Source organism: Gossypium hirsutum, chromosome A10, assembly GCF_007990345.1.
Source record: "Gossypium hirsutum isolate 1008001.06 chromosome A10, Gossypium_hirsutum_v2.1, whole genome shotgun sequence".
Lineage (NCBI taxonomy): Eukaryota > Viridiplantae > Streptophyta > Magnoliopsida > Malvales > Malvaceae > Gossypium > Gossypium hirsutum.
In genome coordinates, this window is record NC_053433.1 from 111,604,671 (window position 1) to 111,632,460 (window position 27,790).

General features: G+C 35.2%; 3 protein-coding genes across 3 annotated transcripts in view; all 3 read left to right on the forward strand.

Annotated features, from left to right (window-relative positions):
* The window catches only part of LOC121207729 (uncharacterized), a 27,310-nt gene extending 16,279 nt beyond the window's left edge, over positions 1–11,031 (forward strand). The window contains exon 2 of the mRNA XM_041078099.1: positions 10,616–11,031. Coding sequence (XP_040934033.1) covers positions 10,616–10,729 — 114 coding nt within the window. The 3' untranslated portion in view covers positions 10,730–11,031. The remainder of the gene's footprint in view (positions 1–10,615) is intronic.
* Positions 11,032–22,788: 11,757 nt separating this feature from the next.
* On the forward strand, positions 22,789–26,733 carry LOC107942965 (receptor kinase-like protein Xa21). The gene is made up of 2 exons (XM_016876697.2): positions 22,789–25,609; positions 26,144–26,733. The coding sequence occupies exons 1-2, from the start codon at positions 24,334–24,336 to the stop codon at positions 26,533–26,535; spliced, it is 1,668 nt and encodes a 555-aa protein (XP_016732186.1). The 5' UTR covers positions 22,789–24,333; the 3' UTR covers positions 26,536–26,733.
* Positions 22,891–24,123, forward strand: LOC107942966 (putative receptor-like protein kinase At3g47110). The gene has a single exon (XM_016876698.1). It carries the CDS (start codon positions 22,891–22,893, stop codon positions 24,121–24,123), a length of 1,233 nt encoding a protein of 410 aa, XP_016732187.1.
* Positions 26,734–27,790: the final 1,057 nt, after the last annotated feature.

Here is a 27,790-nt window from a genome sequence, read left to right on the forward strand (position 1 = left end):
TCATTTGATCCTCTCATTTGGGAATCAAAGTTCAAGGCTCATAATCGTCCAGGGCTCTACTTGCTGAAATTCATCGCCTCCCTTTACAGCCTTTTATTCACATAGGTATGCGAATTCAGATAGTAAATTTGCCATCGGCCATCCTTCCGTTTAGAGCAGTTGACTCCACATGTATTTCAGAGGGTCTACTTTGAGATTAACCAAGTCGTATGGTACACATGTATTTCTCAATCTCCGAGTAGTCCAAACCAATGCGCACATAATTTTTCAATTGGCGAATATCTCGTTTCGCATTCAGTGAACTTCTTACTGAATAATAGATCGCTCTTTCTTTCGTCCGACTCATCATGTGGCCGAGCACGCACCCCATGGAACTCAAATACTGCAAGTATAGTATTAGTGTTTGTCAGGGCAAGGTGGCATCAGATCCTATCCCATGACACTGGATGTGTTCCTAAGAAGCGATATGGGTCACATTTCTCAGTTAATTGTGAAATGATCGAGCGATGTAATCAGTCTCCAGGAAACCCGAACTTCTTTTTGAGTACTTGCGGAGGTATTCTTGTAGGCCTTAACTTGTCTGGGTCAATTTCGATTCCTTCGCTGACTAAATCCTAGCATTTCCTATCTAGCCCCGAAATACACTTGCTGGGTTAAGTTAGCTGAACTTCCTAACTCAGAAACATTTCTCAGAACTTGCACGTTCCCTTCTGTTCTGGATTTTCGATCATGTCATCAACATAAACTTCTATCTCTTTATGCATCATATCATGGAATAATGCTACCATGGCTCTCTGATACGTTGCTCCCCGCATTTTTCAATCCAAAAGGCATCACTTTATAACAAAACGTCCCCCACATCTTATGAATGTGGTCTTCTCCCTGTCTTCAGAAAGCATCTTAATTTGGTTGTACCCGGAGAAACCATCCATGAAAGAGAACAGTGAGTATCCGGCCGTGTTGTCTACCAAGGTATCGATATGAGGCAGTGGGAAATTATCTTTTGGGCTGGCTTTGTTCAAGTCTCTGTAGTCCACACACATTCGCACCTTCCCATCTTTCTTAGGAACAGGGACTATATTGGCTACCCATTCTGAGTACTTGACCACCTGTAAGAAACCAGCATCAAATTGCTTCTTGACTTCTTCCTTTATTTTAGCAAGACATCAGGCCTCATCCTTCGAAGCTTTTGTTGGACTGGTTTGCATTCCTCCTTTATAGGCAATCGGTGCACCACGATATCAGTACCTAAACCTGCATATCTTGGTAGGACCATGCGAAGACATCTTTAAACTCTTGAAGCAACTCAACAAGGTCTCGTCTTGTTTCCTTGGCAATGTAAGCGCCAACTTTTACCTCTCTGCCCTCTTCTAAGATCACGACTTCTACTGATTCCTTATAGGGTAGAATTTGTTTTTCCTCTTCTTCCATCATTCTTAACAAATCCGGAGATAAAACGCTGTCTTGGTCACCTTCAAAATCTTGAGGATATCTATACTCATGTCTTGCTCAAATAGAGACTCTGAATTAGTAACAGAATCGCTCATCTCGTTGATATCTGAAGACCTGTTATTGGAACAAATGGAGGCCCAAATAAAAGAATCTAAGAATACTTGTATGCATACTATGATTATAAAGGGAATGAAAAGAATGAAAGAATATTTGCTCAAGATGAAACTGAATGATAAGTTTTCACTGAAATTAGATTTTGGACATGTGCCTTTTACAAAAGATTCTTATCACCCCCAGGCTTAGGGCAACAAGTGTTCTGAATATTACTCTGAATTAGTTCTAAATGTTACAGGGATCTCTTCTGCAGTCCAGTTATTCAAAACACTTCCAGGTTCGTAAGGACGAATGCCCGATAAATTCCTTTCCACCCTTTCTTCCGCGGATATGGCATTAATGTCCAACCTCTCAATCCTTCCTCTGTACCTCATCCTTCCTTCAGGGTAGACAATTCCCCTTGAAACAAAAGTCTTAGATATATGGGAAAGGTCATCGGTCCCCACTTGACTTCTATCCCGCCCAAATGTGCTCTTCTCTTTTCCTGCTTTTCTCCATCTCTTTCCTCCTTTCCCTCGCATTAGGCTTATATCCCAAACCATAACGGTCCTGTTTGTTAATTAGGATCGGTACTCCGACCCTTCCCTGGAGGTATTTTCCCAATCCTCTTCCAGGCAATGCTCCCTTTCCCATCGTTAGCTGTAAGCTCATTGACGTAGCTTTGGATATCTTAGGCTCTGGGATTTTGCTCATCTCGATGACAAATGTGGCATTTACGAATTCCAATGATCGGAATGAACATTCTATCGCTTCACTATCGGCCTCTATGTATGGCATATCATCGGTGACTGATGCAATGATGTCTTCTTCTGCATCTATAGTCACCAATCGACCCTCCATCACCAATTTTAACTTTTGGTGAAGTGACGATGGTACCGCTCCTGCAGAATGGATCCAAGGCCTCCCCAATAGGCAATTGTAAGATGGTTTAATATCCATTACCAAAAATCCACCTCGTATGTATTTGGACCAATCAATAGAGGTATCTCGATTCTTCCCATCACTTTCCTCTGAGTGCCATCAAATGCTCTCACTATATTTTGGCATGATTTCATGTGAGAACTATCCACAGGTAGCCTGTTTAATGTGGACAGGGGCAGAACATTTAGGGCCGATCCATTGTCAACAAGTACCGCCGGTAGTATACACCTTTTGCAACGGGCAGTGATGTGCAAGGCCTTGGTGGATCCCATACCGCCTGGCGGGATCTCATCATCGTTGAAGAAGATGAAGTTATCGGCATTTATATTGTTAACCAAGCGATCCAATTTGTTCACTGAGATATCTTTAGCGACATAAGTCTCATTTAGCACTTTTACCAACGCATTACGATGTATCTCTGAACTTAGAAGTAACTCGAGCACTGAGATGCGAGCGGGTTGCTTATGCAATTGTTCCACCACGCTATATTCGCTATGCTTCAAGAATTTTAGGAATTCTCTAGCCTCATTTTCAGTCACTGGTGTGTTAGTATGCGGTTCAGTTCCGATCGTCTTCGTTTTATCTTGTTCAACCGCCAAGGTTTTTCCTTTTATAGGCTCCCTTTTTGTATTTCCCAGGTCGTAGCGTTTTCCACTACGCGTATAGAAGCCTGCGTCATTACCCTCTTCTGAAGCATTTATCGGGTTCTCCTCTCCCGTGATCATCACATTGCAGTCGTAATTCCAAGGAACCTTTTTGCTATCCTTGTAAGGAAAGGCTACAGGTTTTTGGATTATGACCCTTGGCGCCAGTTGTATTCCAGATCCTGTACTCGTTGGCCTTGAAATAATCACCACTGGGTGATTTGGGGCCTTTTCCCATAGACCCCTCCTCCGAGGCATAAACTTATCCATTTTCAAGTCCTTTGATCTCTTCATAAAATTCTAGCTCTTTGTTGTCCATCAGATTTTGCACCAAGGCCTTGAATTCAGTGCAGTTTCGAATGTCATGGTCTTCTTCAGCATGAAACTCGCAGTACGTCTTCGTTCCTTCGGGCCTTTCTTTTGAATCTTGTTTGATGAGACCTCCTTCTATCATTTGTCTCCAGACCCAACTCAATGGGGTTTTTATCTCTGCAATGTCGGTTTTGATTCTCTTTTTCTCACCTTCGATTATTGCGTTTACCCCTTTATCAGCATGGTTGGGTAACGGATTTGCTGCTACGTTGGGTCCTAATGGGTCGTCAAACTTCACAATCCCCATCTTAATGAACCTTTCCACCGCCTTTTTAAACCCAGTACAGTTCTCAATTGAGTGTCCTGGTATCCCTGCATGGTATTCACATTGGGCATTCGTGTCATACCATTTGGGATATGGAGGTTGCATGGGCTCGAGATAAAATGGAGATACTATGTGTGCATCAAATAACTTCTGATACAGTTCCCCGTATGTTATTGGAATGGGCGTGAACTGAAGTCTCTCTGTGTTAGTCCTTGTGTTGGGCCTTGTGTTGGGTTCCTGCCTCGAGGGGGCTTGGTGACTAGTGGTTATCATTTTTGGAGGGCCAACAGTAATCGGTTTTGAATGGCTCTTGCTATATGTGCTTACGTTGTTTACTTCGCCCTCCTTTTTCCTCGGGGCTGGTCTTTTGAAGCTTTCCCCCGTGTCGATTTTACCGCTCCTTACCGCGTTCTCAATCATTTCACCGGACATTACCATATCCGAGAAGCTCTTGGTAGCACTCCCCAACATGTGGTTGATGAACGGGGCTTTCAAAGTGTTGATAAACAACATGGTGACCTCTTTTTCCAAAAGGGGTGGCTGGACTTGTGTTGCCACTTCTCTCCATCGTTGGGCGTACTGTCTGAAATTCTCGCTAGGCTTTTTCTCCATGTTTTGTAACGTAATTCAATCGGGTGTTATATCCGTTACATGACTGTATTGCTTCATAAAAGCTTGCGCCAAGTCTCTCCATGAACTAACTTTAGCACGACTCAGTTGGTTGTACCATTTGGCTGCAGATCCGATCAAACTGTCCTGGAAGCAGTGGATTAACAGCTGATCATTGTTGACGTATCCTGTCATTCTTCGACAGAACATAGTTATATGAGCTTCAGGACAACTAGTCCCATTATATTTTTCGAATTCCGGCATTTTAAACTTAGGTGGGAGTACTAAATCAGGGACCAAACTCAGATCCTTGGCGTCAACCCCGCGATGATAGTCGATGTTCTCCATGACTCTAAATTTTTCCTCTAACCATCTACATCGGTCCTCCAGCTGTTTTGGCAGGTTCATTCTTGTTTTTTCAGTTTCTGCCACATCATCGAGGTCCGGGACCACAGGATTAGTGGGATTATCCCCGGGATTAGAACCCGAGCCCATTTGAAAATGCAATGGTACCGAGGCACCAGCCAGATATTGAGGTCTAATGGTAACCGGTACCTTCTGTGGGTACACCTCTGGTTGTGCTTGAATGTTAGTTGGGGTGAAACTTGGAGGATAAATAGGGTCATCGTGATCTTCCCCCGCATCGACTACGGGGTCTTTTCCTTTGTTATTTCCTCCAGCCAATAACTGCTTTAATTGGTTCATCACAGTGTTCTGGGATTCTAACATGTCTTGCTGGATTTTTTCCAGTCGTTCATGCATCTGATCTTGCATCTCTCGTTGCAACTGTTCCAATCTTTCCAACCTTTGATCCATTACTTTTGTTTGGCGACGAGTACCGTAGTGATATTTGATTAGATTTTTGTTGGTTTCCAGGGTAACTGTCATAATTTAATTTTATTAGGGTCATTTTATGAAACTTACTGCATATGATGTAATGCAAATGTATGAGATGAATGCAAAAAGAGGCATTGATTCGAATTCAATTTCATTAGAAAACTCAACTAGAAAGCAAATTTCTTTACATAAAATAAATTACATATACGGCCTCGCTTTTATACCCAAGGCCTTAACCTTCCTAAGAAGCCAAGCTAAATCTCGACCTCGGCTTGATTCTGACTCATATTTTAAACTCAATACATCGGCCTGAACTGCTAATGTTTGCAGATGATCAGCCACTTCCCGCACTTGAGTCACAGCTTCGCCCATAACGTAATCTCTATCTCTAATCTGCCTTTGAGAATGATGGAATTGCTCTTGCCATTGATCATTACTCCTTTCAAGAAGCTCCATTCGTAGCTCAGAATTGTGTAATGCATCCTCAAGCTCCTCTACCTTTTCTTTCAGTTCTTCGATCTTATTTAAACTTGCTCTTAATTCGATCATGGAGTTGCGACTACGGTACGAGTGAAGTGACTTTTCTAGCTCTGCCACCTTGGCCTTTAATCCTGCCTTCTCATTTCGGCACTCTAACAAACTCCTTTCCAAAGCGTTTTCTCGAGCTCGAGCATCTTGAAATTTCTTTTCCCACTGATCGGCCCTATTCTTTTCCTCATTGATCTCTTGTCGCCACTGCTCTGACGTTTTGCCCAGACCGACAGTTCTCATCGACAATCGCAGCTTCTTGTAATCTGTTTTTAGACTATCCAAATCCTCTTCAGCTTTGTTCTTTCCCTTCCTTAATTTCTCAGCTTCTAGCTTGTGGATATCGATATCTAATCCCAAATGCACTCTTTCTTCTTCTAACTGTTCTATCCTCTTTCCCAACTCAGAATTTCTTTTCTCAAAATCTCGTTTGATGATCTCTAATTCTGACGAAACTACTTGTAGATGCTCTTCTATAGACTGAACGCAATCTTCCCTCGGCTTAGGGATGTTGTCATTGACTCTTTTACTCCACCACCCATAATATTCTGAAGTTGCCATCGCTCCTATGGTAAATCTTTTCATTCGGTGAACCTGTTTCCAAGCGTTAGATATTTCTCGAGTTTTTCTCTTGTAGTTTTCATCCTTATAAGAAAACTCACATTGAGCCAACCCTTGTGTTGCTGGTATAAACTGTCTCGATCTATATTGTCTTAATACGAGTAAAGGGGCATAACCGATAGCTCCCCAAATTCCGAGTAAAGGGACCCAGTCGAAATCACCACATCGATACAGGATCTCGTCGGGTACCATCCAAGGAGCTTTCCATTCAACGTCATCCTCCTGAAGATTTTGGAGAATCACCATCCACTTCTCTTCCGTGATGTCGTCTCGTCTTGGTGTAGCAACTTGTTCCTTCAACGGGGAATAACCTTCTGAGAAGACTCGATAAGAGACATTTTCCAGCTTCCAAAAGTGACTATGGAACCACACCAATAGTAGCTGTGCGCATCCGATGAACCTTCCCTCCCCTGCTCTTCGACATGCGCTTAGAGATCTGAAGGTTTCTGCTAAGATTGCCGGGATGGGTGTGACTCCTTTGCTAAGCCGATCGAACAAATCAGAGACGGCCTCATCTACGTGCCCTAAAGCTCTAGGGAAAATTACCAAACCATAGATACCTAGAGCGAAGACATCCACTCTTTTCTTCACATCGGGGTGTGCTAATACTAAATCTTGCAAGCTTTTCCAAGGAACGCATTTACTGTCTCCTTTCTGTTGGATCCGGGCAGCGACCCACTGTTCGCTCATCCCTGTAATGCTCATCAATTTTTTTAATAATGTCGGGACACTAGCAGCTCTAGAATAGGCTTTGTCAATTTGAATCTTTGGACACCGAAGCAAGGTCGTATATTCTTCCACGGTGGGCACCAAGTCCACTTTTCCAAAAGTGAAACAACTGTAAGCAGGATTCCAAAACTGGGCTAGGGCTCGGAATAAATGCTTGTCCACTTTGACACCAAGTAGGTGAGGCAAGTCCCCGTAATCACAGTAAAACATCTGCTTGGTCCCGTCGTCCCATTGATCCCATATTTCCTTCATTTCTCGCAGATCATTTTGGACCACGCTGATACGGGTGAAGTCCCATAACTCTGATACGTACCCCTCTGCAAGACTATCGCCTTTCTCTCTCCACATCGTCTCAGCCCATAATCGTACAGCTGCATTGTCTTCTACTTTATCAAGAAACCTCTTTTCCATGATAAGCTTTCTATCTATACTGAACGTGAATCGACACCTCTTTTGAAATGAAAATGCCATGCAATCACAAACAAAGCAAATTAGATCTAGGATTTAAAATAAACAATAATAAATAAAGCATCTATTCGGTAAGCACTAGGGTCTAGAATAGCTCTATCTCGGTGGGTTCTTATGGCTCGCTATGTGTGGTTTGGTTCTAAAGTGAGGGTACCTGAACCAGCAGATTCCTCGATCCTCACCCATTATAGGCTCATATGGACCGAGTTCAGTTCAGGGGAATACATTTCCCTATGGCCATGCGGAGATGAAAATCTCACGAAGACATAGGTACGGATGTATCCCGGAAGCAATTCACTATCCCATGCGGAGGTGAAAACCTCACGAAGGCGTAGTTTCTCACTCCCACTTAAAAGGTGTGACCAACGGTCATGCAATGGAATGTGCGGAGGTATAAAATAAAATACAGAACACGATACAAATGTAACTCAAAACAAAAGAGATGAGAGGATCGTAAATTTAAATCGAATTTTCAACTTTCGACAAAAAGACAAGAAATAATCAACACGTGGCTTGACTCTCAAATATTCCCCAGTGGAGTCGCCAAGCTGTTGACACCATTTTTTGGATGAAAACGGGGTCGACTTGGATTTTGAAAATGAAACGAAATTGGGAGTCGCCACCAATCTTTTTTGATGAGGTGTGATCGGGTCACCTCGTAAAATGGTTGTTTTTGATAAACAATTTGATTTTATTAAAACAACGAGTTTGGTCTACGAAATCCAAAAAACAGGTCCGGGAGTCGATTACGCACGAGGAAGGATTAGCACCCTCGATGCGCCCAAAATTGGTACCTAGTTGATTAATTTAATGTCTTAATGTCGAAAGTTAAAAATGATTTTAAAATAAGCTTGAATGATGAAATTTGCAAAAGGATAACCAATTGTTTGAGTCATGTAAAGAAATTGAGTCCCAATACGTTAGGGTACAATTCCTCATAATCCCCGAACTTTGGATATTTCTCTTATTCCATACGAAAATCTTCATTTCGAGAAAGTAACATGCCACACCCAATACGTTAGGGCACAACAAGTTAAGTTCCCAAAATGATTTTTATGCATTCATCTTGAATAAAGAACATCCTTGGTTATTTAAGATTGACTAAGAAAATCAGAACCCAATACGTTAGGGCTCAATTTCTCTCGAAAATCCCAAACTTCCAAAAAAGCTTTTATTCAAAAAAACTTTAAATCGAGAAAATAATTTTGACGAATGGTTAAAACCAAAATGTATTTTCAAAAGGGTATGTTAAAAGGTTTATGTACAATATGATGCAGATCCTTTAATTTAAAGCATATATACGTAAATATTTACAAATATATACAAGTATAGTATACAAGTAAACTTGCAAGTATGTGTGCACATATATTTAACTCGCCTATACAAGGATACACAAAAAAAGTAATGTAATATATAAAAAATAATATAAAAAACGTGCATATGTATATGAAAATCATGAAAATAAAATAAATGGATAAAGTATGCACATGGGTATATGTTTACGAAAAAATAAAAAGACATAAGTATATGTGCGTTGGTAAAGTACGAAATTATATATGTATATCAAAATACTTATATGTCTATACAGTATGTATATATTAAAATGGTATAGAATGGTAAAAAAGGTATTTTTAAAAAATGTATATACTATAGGAAATGAATGTATATTTTAGAACATGTATGTATAAAAAGAAATTAGGAAGAATAATACATATATATATAAATACGCACACATGTTTACAAAATAAAAAAAAACTAAAAAATATAAAAGTATATATATATATATATATAAGTTGAAAAATAAAAAAATAAACACACGTATAAAATATATAGGTAGGCGTGTAATGTAAATCAAGCATATATATGTATATATATTATAAAAAAATATGCGAATACCATATAAGGAAAATGCATATATTATAAGAAAAATGCATGTGAATGAATATAGATAGAGATGATGATAGTAATAATGATAATATATAATATGATAATAATGTTAAAAAAATAAAAATAAAAATAGCCCCACAAAGTGTATTAAATCGAACGAAAGGCGAGAAAACAGAGACAAATTCGAAACAAATAAAAACCAAATTAAATGCGCTGGAAACAATGGAGGACCAAAAGGGGAATTAACCCATCCCTCCTACATACTGCGCAGCACTGGGTTAAACCGTCACGCGATTAAATATTTGGGCCAAATTTAAAAGAAAAAAAAACTTGATTAAGACGCGTCACAAAAGGGGGAGGGCTAACTGCGCAATTTCCCCATTTAAGTGGAGATGCGCGGACCCACCCCCACCAAAACGGCGCCGTTTTATAATCATCATTTAAACAACACAACAAACCATTCTTTTCTAATTTCATTTCCAACCCCCAGTTTTAAAAAGAACAGAAAGCTGTTTGCTTTCTCTCCCTCCCCTATTTCTCTCCGTCGATCATGTTCTCCACCGCCCGCCGTACCACCACCGTACCCGGTGGCCGACGAAGCGCGGAGATGGGCTTCTTAGCCTCGTTTTGAGGCACATTCGAAGGCCATGCCTTCTCAACCCCAAAGAAATCGAAAGAAAGGTTCCCCCTCTCCCCGGTTCGACTTCGGCGATTGGAGAAGAGATCTCCAGCGATGAGTCTGTGGGAAGATCAAGGTGAGGTTACCTTTCTCTTTACCTTTTCGTTTATTTTCGCACATGAAAAAGAAAAAAGAACTAAAACATAATAAAAAACAAAGAAATCAAAACCCAGAAATAGATGAAAGAAACTATTGTAAAAACCAAAAATCACCTCAAAATCTCTTTTTGATTCCTGAAAGTCTTTAAAAGAGGGGAAAACTCCCTTGAAATACACTCAGTTTTTTTCCAATACCATTCCTTTTTTTTTTCGTTTACATGCTTGTTTCGGCTTTTATAGCCTTATTTTTGCTCTCTGTTCTTTGTTGTTTTGCAGGTTTTGCAGAGCAAGTGGGCATGGGCGGTGGTGGCAGGTGCTGGGGTGCAGACGGTGATGGGCATGCGGGGGGTTTGCTGGTATGGGCCCGGGCAGATTTTGGGCTTTACAGAGGGCCTGTGCTGGAAAGTTAACATTTTCTTTTGCTGAGGAGGGTGGAAATGAAATGGTAGATGCCTTAGCTTCTACTGGTATGAGTAGACCTTGTTTGTTTAAGGCTTGGTGGTGAGTTAGGTCTATGAATATTATGAGCTTTTCAAGGTCCGTTCTCACGGTGACAGGTATGCAAAGGAAGACGCTGCTGGAGGTTTGTTACTGCTGATATGTTTTGATCAGATACTGTTATAGGTTTTTTTGGAATTGAGTAATGTTTCTTGATGTTTTTGGTTTAGGTGATGTGTCCAGCTATTTGGGTATGATCTGATTGTAAAAGCTTTGTGGCATTTGTCAGTGTTGCCTGACTAGGTGCTTATGTACTCTTTTACTGAGCGAAAAAAAATATTATAATCTGAACCTATAAGGTGTAATTCACACCCATCTTTGTTAATGTTTAATTGTCTCTGAGATTCTTATTTTAAAAATAGTTAGAGTTTGAGTTTAACCCACGATGTGAGTAGGGGATGAATTATAGGGGTAAGAACTTAAATTTATTGGTTTATATAAATTTTCTATGAAAAAGGGGGTAAGAAATGTCCACGGTTTGTCTGTCCTTCATCAGCAATAGAAGAATTTGGTGATAAAAATAAAATAAAATTTTATTGGTGAAAAGTTTGAGGATTAAATAGATAGAATTTATAAATATAAAGGGTTAAATTTGTTAAATTATTTAAGATTAGGACCATATTGATATATAATGCAAGTATTGAAGATTAAATATGTTATTATATCAATTAAAAAATGTCACATCATTATTTTCATTAACAATTTAACGGAAGGTAACCAAATCGGAATCAAATGGTAACATTAGTGACTAAATTAAAAGTTATCATAGTTGGATGACTAAAATAAAAATACACTAATAATTCAGTGACTAATTATAAAATTTACCCATATAAATATGAGATATTTAATAAAATACTATAGACATATTTAAATATGAGATTTATGTAACATATGTTTTATTATCAAGCCTTTCTAAAGGAAAGGGACAAGAGTAATTGTTTATGTTAAGAAGAAGCTATTTTTCTTTTGAAACAAAGTTCAACATAATTTGAATAAATAATTAAAGGGAAAATGTATTTTATTACTAAAGTTTTTGCCTTGTAATTAAATGATATGTAGAAATGTTGAAGGGTCTTATTAATGTAGTTTAACTGACCCAAATTATGGTTTAATGATAAGCAATGGTTTGTTTTATTTTAATAATAATAAAATTAACATTAACATAATTTTTTTTATTTTATAATTTATTGTTTTCTTTAGATGTTGAAATCGCTACCAATTACGTAACTTAAATTAAGGGTGTTTAATCAGTTAACCAATCCGAACTACCATTAATCAAATTAACCGACCCTTTTAAACCCTTAACATTAATCAAACTAATTTTTTTTCAAAAAATATTTAACTGAACCGAACTTTTTCAATTAATTCGGTCATAAACGAATTAATCAAAATTTTATGTTTTTTGTTTTTTGGTTAAAACAAGTATAAAAAATAAAAAAATTAACCGAATTAAATATATATAAAATGTATATAAAAATATAAATTTTCGGTTAATTAACTTATTTCGAACCGAATTAACTACTTACTGAAATTCTAAAATATTATTAATCGACCCTGATCAAATTAGTTTAGCTAACCGTCCGATTAACCAAATTAATTCGATTTTACCCGAAATTTACGCATCCGTAACTTTAACCCATATGAAATTTGAGTTTTCATTAAAAAAATTAAAAAAATAGAACCCAAAAACGACTACCATAAGCCTTCCAACTTTCAACTTCAAATAAAAATTAAATATTCCGTTTGGGAATAACTTATATTAAGAGTTATTCTCAATTTTATTATATTATATTCATGCGATTTTTATTAAAAAATTAAAATATGATAAAAAATTATATCTTTCCTTGAAATTTCTTCAAAGTTATTTTATTATACAAATCATGTTGAATAGACGAATCTATATGTTTCATCATTTTCACTTATAACAATAACATCTATAGTTAAGAAGTAAGTTATTTATTAAATTAGTTCACTAAAATAATATATAGTCGGTCACATCCCAAAAATCGAGTTAGAAGAAATTGGGTTTGTGATACCAAAATTGGTCATGCCCTGATTTTTGAGTTGAAATTGTGAAAATTTTATCAAGTGAATTAATCTGGTTTAGTGGTTGAGAGATGTGAGTAGTGTGTGTGAGGTTCCGGGTTCTCTTTGAATTTTTGCCTAAACCCCTATCTTTGAACTTGTAGCTTATATATTATTTTTGCTCAAGTAATGTTAAGAATGAGCCGGCTAGTTCAGTGGTAATGCTTTAACTTAAAAGTCTCAAGTTCAGATCTTGTTGCGCACAAGTAGATTGTTTTAACATTTACTTATTCAGTGTATAGTTTTGCATGACCTTTTAAGGTGTTGGAATTGCGTTTGTTAAGTCAGCATCGAAAAATGACCAAGTGTGTAATGAAAACCCGAAAAAACAGCAAACGAAAAAAGCTAAAAATTGGGACCATCGGGGTCACACAGCTGTGTGCCACGGTCTTGGCCAATTGGGCCGTGTGGGCCCAAAAACTAAAATTTTTTCTTAGAGCCGTATTCGATGTATGAGTCGAATGTGGGCTTCTTGTAGGGTCCGTATGATAAAAATTAGGCCATAAATCATGATTTTTGATATTCCGTTAGCATAAAATATAAATTATGTACGCATGTTAACAAGATATATGTTAAGTATGATACTGTAAGTAGTGTGGGTTTTTAACAAGTAAAAACTGTGCATTAATTATTTATGTTTAAATTTTCAGTAGTTATGATTAATATATGTTTTGAATCGTGATTAAATGACAATTGAGAAGTACTAATATGCTTACCAATTTTGAAACTAAGGTAAGTGCTCTGACTTGTATTCTATGATTGTTTGATCGGTTGTGTGATAATGGAATATGTTATATTCTAATTGTAACACCCCTTGCCCGTATTCGTCGCCGGAATAGGGTAGGAGGCATTACCGGAGTTTACCGAATTAATTTTCCATTAATACGAGTTAAATACTATTCATTTACTAAAACATGTCATGGCGTCCTTTAAATGGGCCTCCAGAGCCCAAAACATACTTTGAGACCAAACCAGAATTAAATCGAAACCATAGGGAATTTTTCGCAAAATCCCAAACTTTTTTTTTCTGCTCAATATAACCCCTTTATAAATATCTAACCTTCCCTGCAAATTTTAAAACCGAGACCAATCCAACCAACCAATTCATTTCAATCAATTTGATACCAAATTATACTACTATTATAATTATACTATTTAACATATTCATCATTCTTTACTTTAATGTATATTTCTTAAACAAGTCTTAGTATTTATATAATCATCAAACCTTATACATGCCATATAAATCAAAAAGAAATTTACAAAAGCTACCGGAGATAATCTGGATAGTGTGATCCTCTGTGTTGATCCGATCCTCCGTATACTTCCACGTCAATCTACAAGAGACATTGATTACACTCATGCAAGCTTATAGAAGCTTAGTAAGTTCATAGGCATAAAACATAAATCTTACCAAATATTTATACACTTATACAATATACACAATTATTAAGTTCACCTGTCAACCATAGCTATTGGTGAATTCCCTTGTATAAACTTACTACCACTTATCCATTTCCTTTAATTCTTTTGGGACCATTTGTCACATATCATTCTTTAACCAAATTAGGGAATGGTTACGGAAAATTGAGTACTTCACTTTCACTTTGCCATAGTATAACTATGGTCTTGCGTATGATCACTTATCACCTTTTGAAGTCATAGTCCTGCCACGGTCTTACACTGATCACATTTATCACTTGTCACTGATCAGATAAGTGTAGCTAAAACTACCACTTATCACTTATCACTTGTCACTGATCAGATAAGTGTAGCTAAAGCTACCACTTATCACTTGTCGCTTGTCGCTTGTCACTTATCACTGATCAGATAAGTGTAGCTGAGACTACCTGTAATACCCCTACCCGTATTCATTGCCGGAATAGGGTACGAGGCATTACCGGAGTTTACGAATTAAATTTTTTTTTATATTCAATATAGCCCCATTATAAATATCTAACCTTCCCTGCAATATTAAATTGAGACCAATCCACATCAACCAAATCAATTCAACATATTTTCAAGATTAATTCATGCATATTTATAAGATAACGTCATCACATATCTAAAACCAGGTTTGTTAACCATACTAATGGCTAACTTTACATTCATTTCACGTTAACATTTACTTTGTTAGCTTATACATGCCATTGATTTCCAAAATAAAGTTTCTTTATATACCGAAATCCTGAGGTTGACAGTGTGATGTGTCTCCGACCAAATCCGACCTCCGAGCTCTTAACACTACAAAACAGGGAAAAAGGAAACGGGGTAAGCACTTTGTGCTTAGTAAGCTCATGTAACAAGAATTATACTGACCTAATATTTTCAATACAATATAATAAACATTCATATATCCGTTCAATGCATTATTACCCTAACATGCACAAACTCAACATTCAAGTTAGTACAATAATTTCCATGTATCAATAATATATATACCATGATTGATGAGCTCGTCAATACCATGATTTCCATTTCTTTGTTATTTTTCCATATTTATCCCGTGTAATTTATTGGAATTTCGATGGATTTTCAGAGGTACACATTTATTGTACAATTCCGGGTCCGTCAATTCATATTCATGTGCGCACATATCCATTTCAGAGAGCACACTCCCGCGAACCTCAACCTTGCAGGGGGATTACCAGTCCAGGCTAAATCCCCTGCAATATAAACTCATAGAGTATTGTCGGAATTACAGTCCATGCTAAATCCCCTGTAACGACAATTACTCTAATGAGCTTGGATCTGAATTACCAGTCCAGGCTAAATTCAGACCCTAATTCGGATTACCCGTCCGGGCTAAATCCATTTTACACATATTCTTCGGGAGGGCTATATCAGGATAGGATCACCCGTCCGGGCTAGATCCTTTTTACCGTCAATTCCTTTTCAGAGATCCATCGAATTTTCCTTTCATTCAAACGAGATTTCTTCGCATTTTATCAAATATATCAATGTTTCATAAATTTCCATATAATGAACATTCAAATCATATTCATATCAAAAACATGCATTTCAAGCATTTAAGAATATAATTCAAGTTACACGAACTTATCTTGATACTTGTTTGTAAACAATAAAAATCTACTAATTCCGAACTTTTTCCTTTCCTCGATCTAGCTTCGTATTTGAATCTTCCGGATTTGGTGCAAAAATTATGAAATATCAGCTTAGAGAACCCTCCTATGGCGTTTTTAGCTGCTTGAATTGAAGAGAAATGAAGAGAAATCTAGATATTTCCTATTTAGTCCTAGCTTTATTTAGTTAATTTTGCAATATTCCAATTTTACCCTTAATTTATCAATTTTTCTGCTGATTCATACCCTTGCCGTCCAGCCCAAATAAATTTTGGGTCTAATTGCCTTTTAAATCCTTTCTCATTAGACTCTTAAGCTATTTAATCATTCTAGCAACTTTTACACCTATTACAATTTAGTCCTTTTCATTTAATTGACTACCCAAACATTAAAATTTCCTAACGAAATTTTACTACCACATTAATAACATTTCATAAATATTTATAAAATTATTTTTGACTCGGTTTTACGAGATAGAGGTCTTGATACCTTATTTTTACCCAATTTATTCGATAATTTTTTTTCTAACTAACCACTAAATCGGTAAAATTTTTCTATCAATATTTTCATACGATTTTCCTATCATATCAATTTTCATGTAAAAATATTGAAATAAATTTCTCTTTAAATCGGATTTGTGGTTACGAAACCACTGTTCCGATAACCTTGAATTTAGGCCATTACACTACCACTTATCACTTGTCACTGATCAGAAGTACTCAAATCCGACATTCCGCTCAATTTAATTATTTATTCGATTTTCGTGTTGTTATTTTATTCTCTGTTTATCAATAAATATATTTCATCATACATTTTACATTATATAATTCATCAAATTAACATATAATCATTAAACTCAACCATATGAACTTACCTGGGTCGATTTGCAAAATTTGTGAAAGTGCAGGGACTAATCAGCTACTTTTTCTTTTCCTTGACTTGCTTCGGGTTCTCGATCTATCAGTGTAAAATCATTCACTTATCAGTATTGACTTCATCTTCAACCCGCTTATAAGTAATATTATCTATAATTTCATTATTTACTTATGTATATTCCAATGCTATCCATCAGTGCCATAGTCACTAAATTATTTTTATCTTTAACTACAGAACTCCAAATTAGGATCCGCTAATTTTCCCTAAAACTAGACTCATATATCTTCTTATCATAAAATTTTTAGAATTTTTGGTTTAACCAATAAGTACATTTTATTCTTTAAAGTCACCCCTGTTCTGCTGTCTGACAATTCCGACCCTTTTTCACTAAAAATTAATTATCTCTTCGTAAAGAATTCGGATGATGTCTATGTTTGTTTCTATTGAAAATAGACTCATTAATTATTTTAAAAATATAAATTTAAGCCCCTAATTATTTTTCTCCAATTTTTGATGATTTTCCAAAGTCAGAACAGGGGAACCCGAAATCATTCTAACATTGTCTCACAAAATCTATTATATATCATGATCTACAATTCCGTTGCTTACACCGTTTCTTCTATGAGAAACTAGACTCAATAAGATTTAATTTCATATTTTTTTCATATTCTAATTCGATTTCTACAATTTATGGTGATTTTTAAAAGTTTGGCTACTGCTGCTGTCCAAAACTGTTTTAGTGCAAATATTGATTTCGATTTTTGCCCCAAATTTCACAGTTCATACAATTCAGTCATTGCTCAATTAATCCCTCAATGAAGCTAATTTTTCAAAATTAATGCTTTACCTAGACATTATAAGTTATTTCACAATTATTTAAATTCATAATTTCCACATAAAACCCTAACTTCAAACTCTTTCACCATTAGGTCCCAAACATTCACTTTCTATTCAATTCTTTCAATAAAATCAACATATAAACAATTTAAAACTCTAATTCCATGCTAAATCATCATATACCTCCAACACATATTCATAACAACTTCCAATTTCTTTCATAGAATCAAAAACTAATGAATTCAACAAGTGGACCTAGTTGTAAAAGTCATAAAAACACAAAAATTTCAAGAAAATCAAGAATTGAACTTACTTTCAGTAAAAATATGAAAAAACAGCTTAAGAAAACCCTTCTATGGTGTTTTTTCTGATGAGAATGCAGAAAAATAATGAGAATTCTAGATAATTCCACTTTAGTCCTAATTTATTAAGTAAATTTTGTAATATTCCAATTTTGCCCTTAATTCATCAATTTTCCTGCTGATTTCATGCACCTTGCCGTCCAGCCCAAATAGACCTTGGGTCTATTTTCCTTTTAAACCCTCTTTCTTTTATCATTTAAGCTATTTAATCATTTCCCATAATTTTACATTTGTTACAATTTAATCCTTTTTATTCAATTAACTATCGAAACTTTAAAATTTCTTATCGAAACTTTAATACTAACTTATTAACACTCCATAAATATTTATAAAAATATTTATGGCTCGTTTTAAAATTTTCAAACTCTCAATATCTCATTTCTGATTCTAATTTTTAAATTTTTATTTCTAGTACACTATTTGCTATTTCAAAAATTTTCCTAACTTCACACTTAACTTATATTAAATAAATTATTAATATTTTCTACTCATTTGTCGGATTTTGTGATCTCGAATCACTATTCTGACACCACTGAAAATTTAGGCTATTACACTAACACTCATGTTTTGTGATATTATGACATGATTTTGTTTCTGTTAATTTGATCTCTTAATACGAAATAAATTTTTGAAATCGCCATATTTGATTGCATGTTAAGCATGCCATTGTTCTTATTCTATTCTGTGTGTCATATCACATGCATGGGGTTGGGATGATATTATAAGGAGGAAGTTTTGGTAGTTTAATGATCTGCCTCATCTGGTGGTTTATCCACAGTTCTGTTCTGGAAACTTGGCTGCAATATAGTGGCTCAACCATATATATTCTGATATGACAATTTTAAGTACAACTCTGGTGGCAATGTCCACAATTATTTGTTGGTTTGATTTGGTTGGACGAGTTCTGGGGAACTCTATTTGATGTGTAGCAGAGTTGGGTAGGAAGTTTTCTGAAAAAAGAAATATGCATTCTGGTTTTTTAAAACTTCCACATTAGCATAATCATGCATTCTCAATTCTGTTTGCTTGTGCGTCACGAAATTCCCTGTGAAACTTTGATTTATATATTGTGTTATGTATGATCTCTGTTTAGGTTTAGTTATATACTGAGCTTTATAGCTCACCCCCTTTGTTTTATTTCTGACGTTTCAAGTAATCGGTAAATTAGAATCGAACAACGTACGGGAGCTCGGATGGTTTAATCAGTTAAATTAAAGAAATGGTGATTTTCATAATTATTTATTTTGGTCTTTTGGGAACTGTAATTTGTTTTGGACTTTGTTTTGGTTTTCATTTAATTTGTTGATGTTGATATTTGCGAACGTGATACTGTAAAACCTCACAAGTTAAATTTAAAATTCGGTTTTCAAAATTAAAACTCTGAAAGTTTTTCATTGCAAATTAAGTAACCCCTAAAGAGTTTTTCTGTAAATAAACAAACGGCTTCAACGAGTATTTTCCTTAAAACTAGAAATGATTTATCAAAATACTTATTTTCAAACACGATTTTGAACTCAAATTTTGGGATTAAGTGTTTTCCGAAATTAAGTATTTCGAGATGTTTGTGAAAGTTTCTGCCAAATTTTATATTTTCAAAACGCGTTTTTAGTTTTGATTGAAGCAAAAGCTTTCAAACAAGTTAACATAATTCCTCAATATCTGATCATGACTTCTAGGCCGGATTTGGGGTGTTACATAGTCTAAATTTTTAAGTAAAATTATAACTATTTCATATAAGCAATTAAGTTATGAAGTACGTTCTTTATTGAATTAGTTTACTATAACAACATATGGTCTAAATTTTTAAGTAAAATTATAACTATTTCATATAAGCATATTTTATTAAATATCATGTATTAAATGAAAATGATCTTAATTAAAATATTATTTCAACAAAATGATTAAAATTTCATATGAAGAGATCTATTAGTCATATTTTATTAAATGAAAATAATCTTCAATGAGTAGAATTAAAGATACCAATTCAATAAATTATTAAGATCCCTAATTAAATATTCTACTATGATTTGGAACATCATAAACTTATAAATTGATCACTTGACTTTAGCAACTCATGATGAATTAGTTAATTTAATTTGATAACTTATTGATTAATTGGACTTGTTAGATTTATGAACTTTATAATTAATCATGTGAAAGAATGTAAAATAAAAGCAAATAATGCATGCACTTGTTATATGTCTTTTAATTTTATTGATTTTATTCTCACTTCCTTTAGTTGATAGAAATTCACAATGTAAATTCTATAGTAAGCTTACAACGATTATCTCTCTATAATAGTATGCTCTTATAGGTGTATAATAACCACCTCTCCCTAACAAGCAAAATCTAGCATACAAACAACATTGTTATAAAGAGGGTTGACTTATTTTTAGAAGAACGGAATGTTTTAAGGTTAAATTTTAAAATTAGTCTCTATACTATGTATAAGTTATTGATTCAGTCCTTATACTTTAATTTGGTCATTTTTAGCCTCTGTACTTTTTTGAATTTTAAAATTTTAATCCTAACAAAATAGAAGCTATTAAAATTATTAAATCAAGTTTTGTTATTTTCAAAATTTTATGCGACGAATATATTATCAGAAATATAATGTCATGTCAACTTGCTATTTTCACATATTTATTTACAAAAGGTTAGTTAATGGATTTAATGATTGCGGTTTGCATCAAAGTTGAAGTTTCAAAACTTGACAAGTATAAGGACTAGAAACGATAAAGTTGAAAAACATAAACCAAATCTACAATTTTACGCATAATATATGACTAATAGTAGAATTTAACTAAATGGATTTAACTACAATAATTTTATTCATGATTGAAATTTTAACATTTGAAAAGGACATGAAATAAAATTGACTAGTTCAAAAAATATAAAGATTAAAATTCATCATATTAAAATATAAAAGCTAAATTTACAACTTATATTACAAAAACTAGTAGTAAAATTTGACCAAAATTATATTGAGTTTTTTTAGAATAAATTCTCATGATTTTATAAATCTGACTATCGATAACATACATAAATTGAAAATACATAAATACTCTTAAAATGTTAATAATAATATTAAACTTCTACTTTATTTACTTTTATTATAATTTTTAACTAAACTAATATTTATTAATATAGAAATATAGATTTAGTACATATTCCAGTTTTGAGGTTTTTTTAAATTTAAATAATGAAAAAAATTACTTTTATATATATATATATATATATATGAGATAGTTAATTGTTGGAATAGGTTAATTTTTGTTGGGAGGAATATCTCAATACTCATGGATATTGTGTCATTATCTACTTATAAATGAATATGATTACTATTTAATACATATTCAATTTCCGTAGATAAATATAATTGTATTTATTACAAATGCTTATTGTTCGTGTAACACAATTATTAATGTTCTACCTATTAGGTTTTGTGCTTACGAGTATGGTTAATTTCGCCATTGTTTACTTGTAATGTTTTAAAAAAATAAATTACATGATTATTTAATGTTTTTTTATATTTGTCTTCAATCATTTTTGTTTGAAAAATAATGTGTACAAGTAAATAGTGACTCATTTATTATTTAGTATTTCACCCACATCGTACTATAATATAGTAATAATAGTAACAACTATAATAACTAAATCATGGCACACCCATCATATGAGTTAAAAAATTTATGTAATGAACCCTCGGGCCCCTCCGGAAGGAGACCTTCTTCGCCTTCCACCTAAGCAATGCAAGAAAAGCTTAAAGCCAATCCAAGGGAATGGTGAAGCTTCATAGGGTCTTTCTGTCCAGGTGCGGGTAGTCCGCATCTTCACAGATATGTCTATTTCACTGAGCCTCTCTCCGAGACGGTGCACAGATCGTTATGCCTTTCGTGCGGGTTGGAACTTACCCGACAAGAAATTTTGCTCACTTAGGACCATTATAGTTACAGCCGCCATTTATCGGGGCTTCAGTCGCTGGCTCTCCTGTCATCAGGTCACCAACTTCCTTGACCTTCCGGCACTGGGCAGGCGTTAGCCCCCATACATAGTCTTACGACTTTGCGGAGACCTGTGTTTTTGGTAAACAGTCGCCCGAGCCTGGTCACTGCGACCCCCTTTGTGAGGAGGCACCCCTTCTCCCGAAGTTATGGGGCTTGTGTTGGCTTGATGGTCAAGGTGTTCACCGCTCTGGGTATAACCTAAATTCGAGTTGTGCTAGTTGAATTATTGTTAAGATTTTACCCTCTTTTTGTAATTCAAAAAAAAAAAAAGAGTTATGTAACAGACCTTTTTCAATTAATGAAAGCTTTGATGTTTTGAGATAAAATCTCATAGTTCATAAAAATAATTTTAGTTTTTTATATAAAATAGGTTAAAATATGTCACATGTCCTTGAATTTTTTAAAAATTTAGAATTTAGTCCATCTACTTTTACTTTTAAATATTTAGTCTCTCTACTTTTTATATTTTAAAATTAAAATTTAAGTCTAACTGTTAACACATACTAATTTTTTTGTTAAATTTATTGGTGTGATATTTTAAAATAATAAATTTTCTCATTTGGTAACTATATAATTAAAAAATGATTGTAATAAATTTAAATTTAGCAAAAAAAATTAATAGTATTAATAATTACATCTAAAATTTTAAAATCTGAAAAATGGGAGCGTAACAACCTAAACTCCACTTAAATATTATGGCCGCGTCTGATCAACTCGTTAAAAAACATATTTGTGTAAGGACTTTTTTATTTTCGATTAATGAGTAAACGGCTGGACTGTTTAATTTCTTTTGTTGCTCATATCAGTTCTCCCTTCCTATCATTGCCAAAAGTTTTACTCCTCACCCATAGTTATATCTTTCTCCCAGAATCTTGTTCATTTGAAAAAAAAAAAAAGAGAAAAAAAATTGCATTAGTTATGGAGAAATTTCTCTTGAAAAACCAATGTATTATTAATCAGATTAAGTTCGTGGTTTCCATTGCTGTACTCACAGTCACCTTCCTATCAACGTCCATCAGACTTGCTTCCGCCATTGAAGGGAATGAAACCGACAGGTTAGCTTTGCTTGCTTTGAAACAACATCTTGTTGCTGCCAATTCTCCTGGTCCTCTGCTTTCATGGAATGCTTCACTCCATTTTTGCTACTGGTATGGTATACGATGTGATCGGAATCGCCAGAGGGTCATCGGATTGCAACTCGTCAGACTCAAAGTAGCCGCTGCCGGCACCATATCTCCCTCAATCGGAAACCTAAGTGCCCTTAGAGTGGTCAACTTATCCGATAACAGTTTGCAAGGAACTATCCCCAGGGAATTTGGGTATTTAAAGCAGCTTCGTTTGCTTGATCTAAGTAACAATGATTTACATGGAAACATCCCTATAGAGCTCAACAACTGCTCAAGCATGCAGAATATAAACTTAATCCTCAATAGCCTTACAGGGAAAATTCCTTTCGGCAGTGGAGATTATCATATGAAGAATCTCACCATTCTCACCCTTGCTGCTAATTGTTTAAGCGGGGGAATTCCGTCATCTTTGGCGAATCTTTCATCGTTGGATTTTCTGGGCCTCTCACGTAATCAATTGGAGGGAAATATACCCAATGATTTGAGCAGATTATCCAACTTGAAAGTGCTTGTTTTCAGTAGGAATAACCTGTCTGGAACTATTCCTTCTTCGATTTACAATCTTTCATCTTTGACCTATATTGACATGGGTTCAAATCAATTATCAGGGGAGATTGCACCTGAGATAGGCTTTTTGTTTCCAAAACTTGGGATACTTTATATTGGAGGTAATCAATTCACTGGGAAAATTCCAAGATCGTTGGCTAATATCTCGATCTTGGATCAGCTTGATATAAACTCAAATGGTTTCTGTGGACCGGTTCCTGAGAATCTGGGAAAGCTTCAGAATCTTACACTGTTAGCCATTGATTATAATCATCTTGGAAGTGGGAAAGATGGGGATTTGGATTTCGTTTCTTCTTTAACCAACTGCAGTGGACTGAAGGTTTTGGCAATCCATAATAATAGATTCGGTGGGGTTTTACCAGATTCTGTAACGAATTTATCGACCCAGATTGAAGTGCTTTTTTATGGGAGAGAATCAGATTTCTGGAAACATTCAAGGAAGTGGGAATCTTGTTAAACTCACTCAGATTGATTTAGGGGGCAACTTATTAACCGGAAAGATTCCTAGTTCCATTGGAAGGCTTCAAAACCTTGTAACATTTAACCTCTCTATGAATCACTTATCTGGCCCAATTCCATCTTCCATTGGCAATCTTTCTCAACTCTCTCTTCTTGATTTAACAATTTTGAAGGAAGGGTTCCATTGACACTCAAGAATTGCAAAGATATGTCTAAGCTTTATATTTCAGGAAATGAACTCCATGGTGATCTATCAAATCAGCTGATTGGTTCTTTTGAAAAGTTGATTACTTTGAATTTGTCCCACAACTCTTTCACTGGTGTATTTCCATCTGATATCGTCAACTCCAAGGATCTTGTGGAATTATACGTTAATAACAACAATTTCATTGGTGGAATTCCAAGCCAAATTGGTGAGATTTCTGGATTGAGATTTCTACATATGCAGGGAAACCACTTTAATGGTAGCATCCCTCTATCTTTTTGCTTGTTGAGAGCAACTGAAAGCTTGGATCTCTCTGCAAACAATTTGTCAAACACAATACCAAGTGAACTGCAAAAGCTTCCATTTTTGGTGAGTTTAAACCTTTCTTTCAACCGACTAGAGGGTGAAGTTCCACAGGAAGGGGTTTTCAAAAATACCAGTCAGTTCTCAATTATTGGGAACCAAAATCTTTGTGGGGGAATCCCTGAAATACACCTTCCAAGATGCTCTGAAAATCAAGAAGCAAAGAACAAAGGAAGTGCTTTGTCAACCCAAGCCCTTCTTATTATGATTCTTAGCATCTTGATTGTCTCGATTTTGGTTGCAATTATCGTTGTCTTTTGCTGGAGAAAACGCTCAAGAAGGGAACTAATCAATCGCCCTGCGACGCCATTGTTGTCTGTTGGCTGCTCGCGAGTCTCTTATCAGGAACTTCTTGAAGCCACCAATGGCTTCTCAGCGCCCAACTTACTCGGTGAAGGCGCTTTTGGCACTGTTTATAAAGGAATCCTTTATCAACACAAAAACCCCATTGTTGTCAAAGTATTGAACCTTCAAAACGTTGAGGCCATCAAGAGTTTCGAAGTGGAATGCGAAGCTTTGAGGAAAATCCGACATCGGAATCTTGTCAAGGTGATAACTTCTTGCTCAAGCGTTGACTTCAAAGGCAATCATTTCAAGGCTATAGTTTTGGAATTCATGGCCAACGGAAGCTTAGATAAGTGGCTGAAATGTGACTCTCCACGTCATTTGAACTTTGGCCAGATGTTGGACGTTGCTATAGATGTGGGGAATGCGTTGGATCACCTTCATCACCATTGTGAATCAATGATCATTCATCGTGATTTAAAACCGGCTAATATTCTGCTCAATAATGACATGGTTGCACATGTTAGTGATTTCGGAATAGCAAAGATTCTTTCCGATGCCACAGGCAAACTGGGTTTCGTGCAAGCAACTTCCTCATTCGTAAAGGGAACAATTGGTTATGTCGCTCCAGGTAACATTTCATATCTTCATATAGTATTTTGATTGGGGGAAGTCACCTCTTTCAAGAGAAATTTTTCAAGTGTCATTCGTTAGGTAGTCAACTAAATCAAAGAGCTTAGCTCACAAAACTGAGATTACCTTCATTGGTTAATCTACAAGATTTATTGGAGAAGCGTTAGTATAGGGTGTATGATAATTATAAATTTATTGGAGAAGCGTTAGTATAGAGTGTATAATAATTATAGAGCTCACCTGGATATGCTGAGACTCGAACTACCAACCTGAGACATTCATGCCACTTACTTGCAACCATGGTCCATAACTCAAGTGGAACCATGGTTGCGGGTAAGTAACCTATATGTCTTAATTATGGTAGTTTGAGTCCCTGCATACCCAAATGAGCTCCATAATTATTGCATGCCCTATACTAACACTGCTCCCTTGAATCTTGTAGATTTACCAATCGAAACACTCCCAAGGAGTTGACCCCTTAACAAATTTATTAATCATATACGTTCTTTCTTAATGTACTTAAATGTTGCAGAATATGGCATGGGCGGTCCAACATCTCGCGAAGGCGATATTTACAGCTATGGAATTCTTCTGTTGGAGATGATTACCGGAAAGACGCCAACGGATGACTTATTTAACAATGGCTCAGGTCTCCATAATTTCTGTAAGATGGCATTAATGTCATTACAACAGTTGAAGGAAATTGTAGATTTTCGATTGCTCAAACAAATTAATGATCCCAACAAGAGTCAGAACATGAAGGTTGATGGCGATGACATTATATGGAAATGTTTCGTTGCTTTCATTAACGTTGGTGTTGCATGCTCGGTTGAAGTTCCGTTTGAGCGAATGAAGATTGAAGATGCCATTAAAGAACTGCATGCAATTAAGAGAGTGTACCAATATCACCGTATAGTTAAATAGAGTTCACAGCTAGAACAAATGATGGACTTTTCAAGAAAAAAATATTGCTCGTAAATTGTAATGGATACTTATAAGTTTGTACATCTTTCAATTTGCGCGAAGACATTAGGAGCCATATTTAGTAAAAGTTACTTGTAAACCAAACATAAGAGACGTTGGTGATTTCTTATACTAGTATTAGCTCACCTGCTGCATGTGGGTCGTATATAATTTAATTATTTTAAAAGAATTAGAAAATATAATAATTTTTTTTTACATTTCTCTTGAACAAACATAAGTACATTAGAAAAAATGATAAAATATATCATCCAAAAGGTTATTAAAATATAGAAATACGCATAGAATTGAAACTTATTATTTTTCTACTTCGATCTTTCTTTCTCTTTTTTGATAAGCTTCTTAAAGGTAGATCAACATCATCTTCTATATCTTCTTTTTGTTTTGACATTATTTGATACATACTCATCGTCTTCTATGAGACTAATTGTTTCATTGTTTGTCTCCTTTTGTCCATCTTTTATGAGAAAAGCTTTTTCATCATTTGACTCCTGTTATTCATTTTTCATCTTTATGGTAGATGTTGGATTATCTTCTTTAAATATTTTTGTTTGTTATGTTACTGAACGCTTTTGAGTTAGCTTAAAATCTTGTTTCAAGTCTATATGGAAGAAGAATACATATTTTTCTTGTCCACACATGAAATCATGTTTTTGTTGTAGTCTAGTTCTCCGTCTTTTTATTTTCCTTTCTGCCTTGAGAAAAAAGACAAAAAAAAATAACACTAAGAGCTGCAACCACGAGAAACACTAATAAATAAAGGAATAATTCAAACAAACTCAAAAATAAATACAAAACAAGTAAAGGGTCGTAAGGATAAACCTAGCTTTCACCAATTATCTTCTTAGGAAAGCATGTGACAATCACACACATCAACTCATCACACACACACATCTCCTCAGTAATGGTGCCAACAACTTGACCATGCCACGGCGTACAAATGCTGACCAAAGATTTAGCATAAAATATCAAAATTAAAGTGACTTGTCTGTAAGTGTGACATGCCGGTTGTAATATTTGTAAGTGTTGTGTTAAAATGGAACACTTTAAAAAGCATTCCAAGGATCGAACCCAAGAGAGATTAGGCGATAAGGTGACTAACTCTGATAACACATGCAATTAAGAAATCCAACTAGCTAATCACTGAACATTATATTACGAAAAATCGTTATCAAATGTTAATTACACTGAACTAAAC

What these genes read in the sequence shown, in the direction of transcription:
- LOC107942965 (XM_016876697.2), top strand. Translation starts at nt 24,334, where the DNA reads ATGTCTAAGCTTTATATTTCAGGAAATGAACTCCATGGTGATCTATCA. An exon ending in AATTGGTTATGTCGCTCCAG is followed by an intron (nt 25,610 to 26,143) that starts GTAACATTTCAT and finishes TAAATGTTGCAG; the next exon opens with AATATGGCATGGGCGGTCCA.
- LOC107942966 (XM_016876698.1), top strand. Translation starts at nt 22,891, where the DNA reads ATGGAGAAATTTCTCTTGAAAAACCAATGTATTATTAATCAGATTAAG.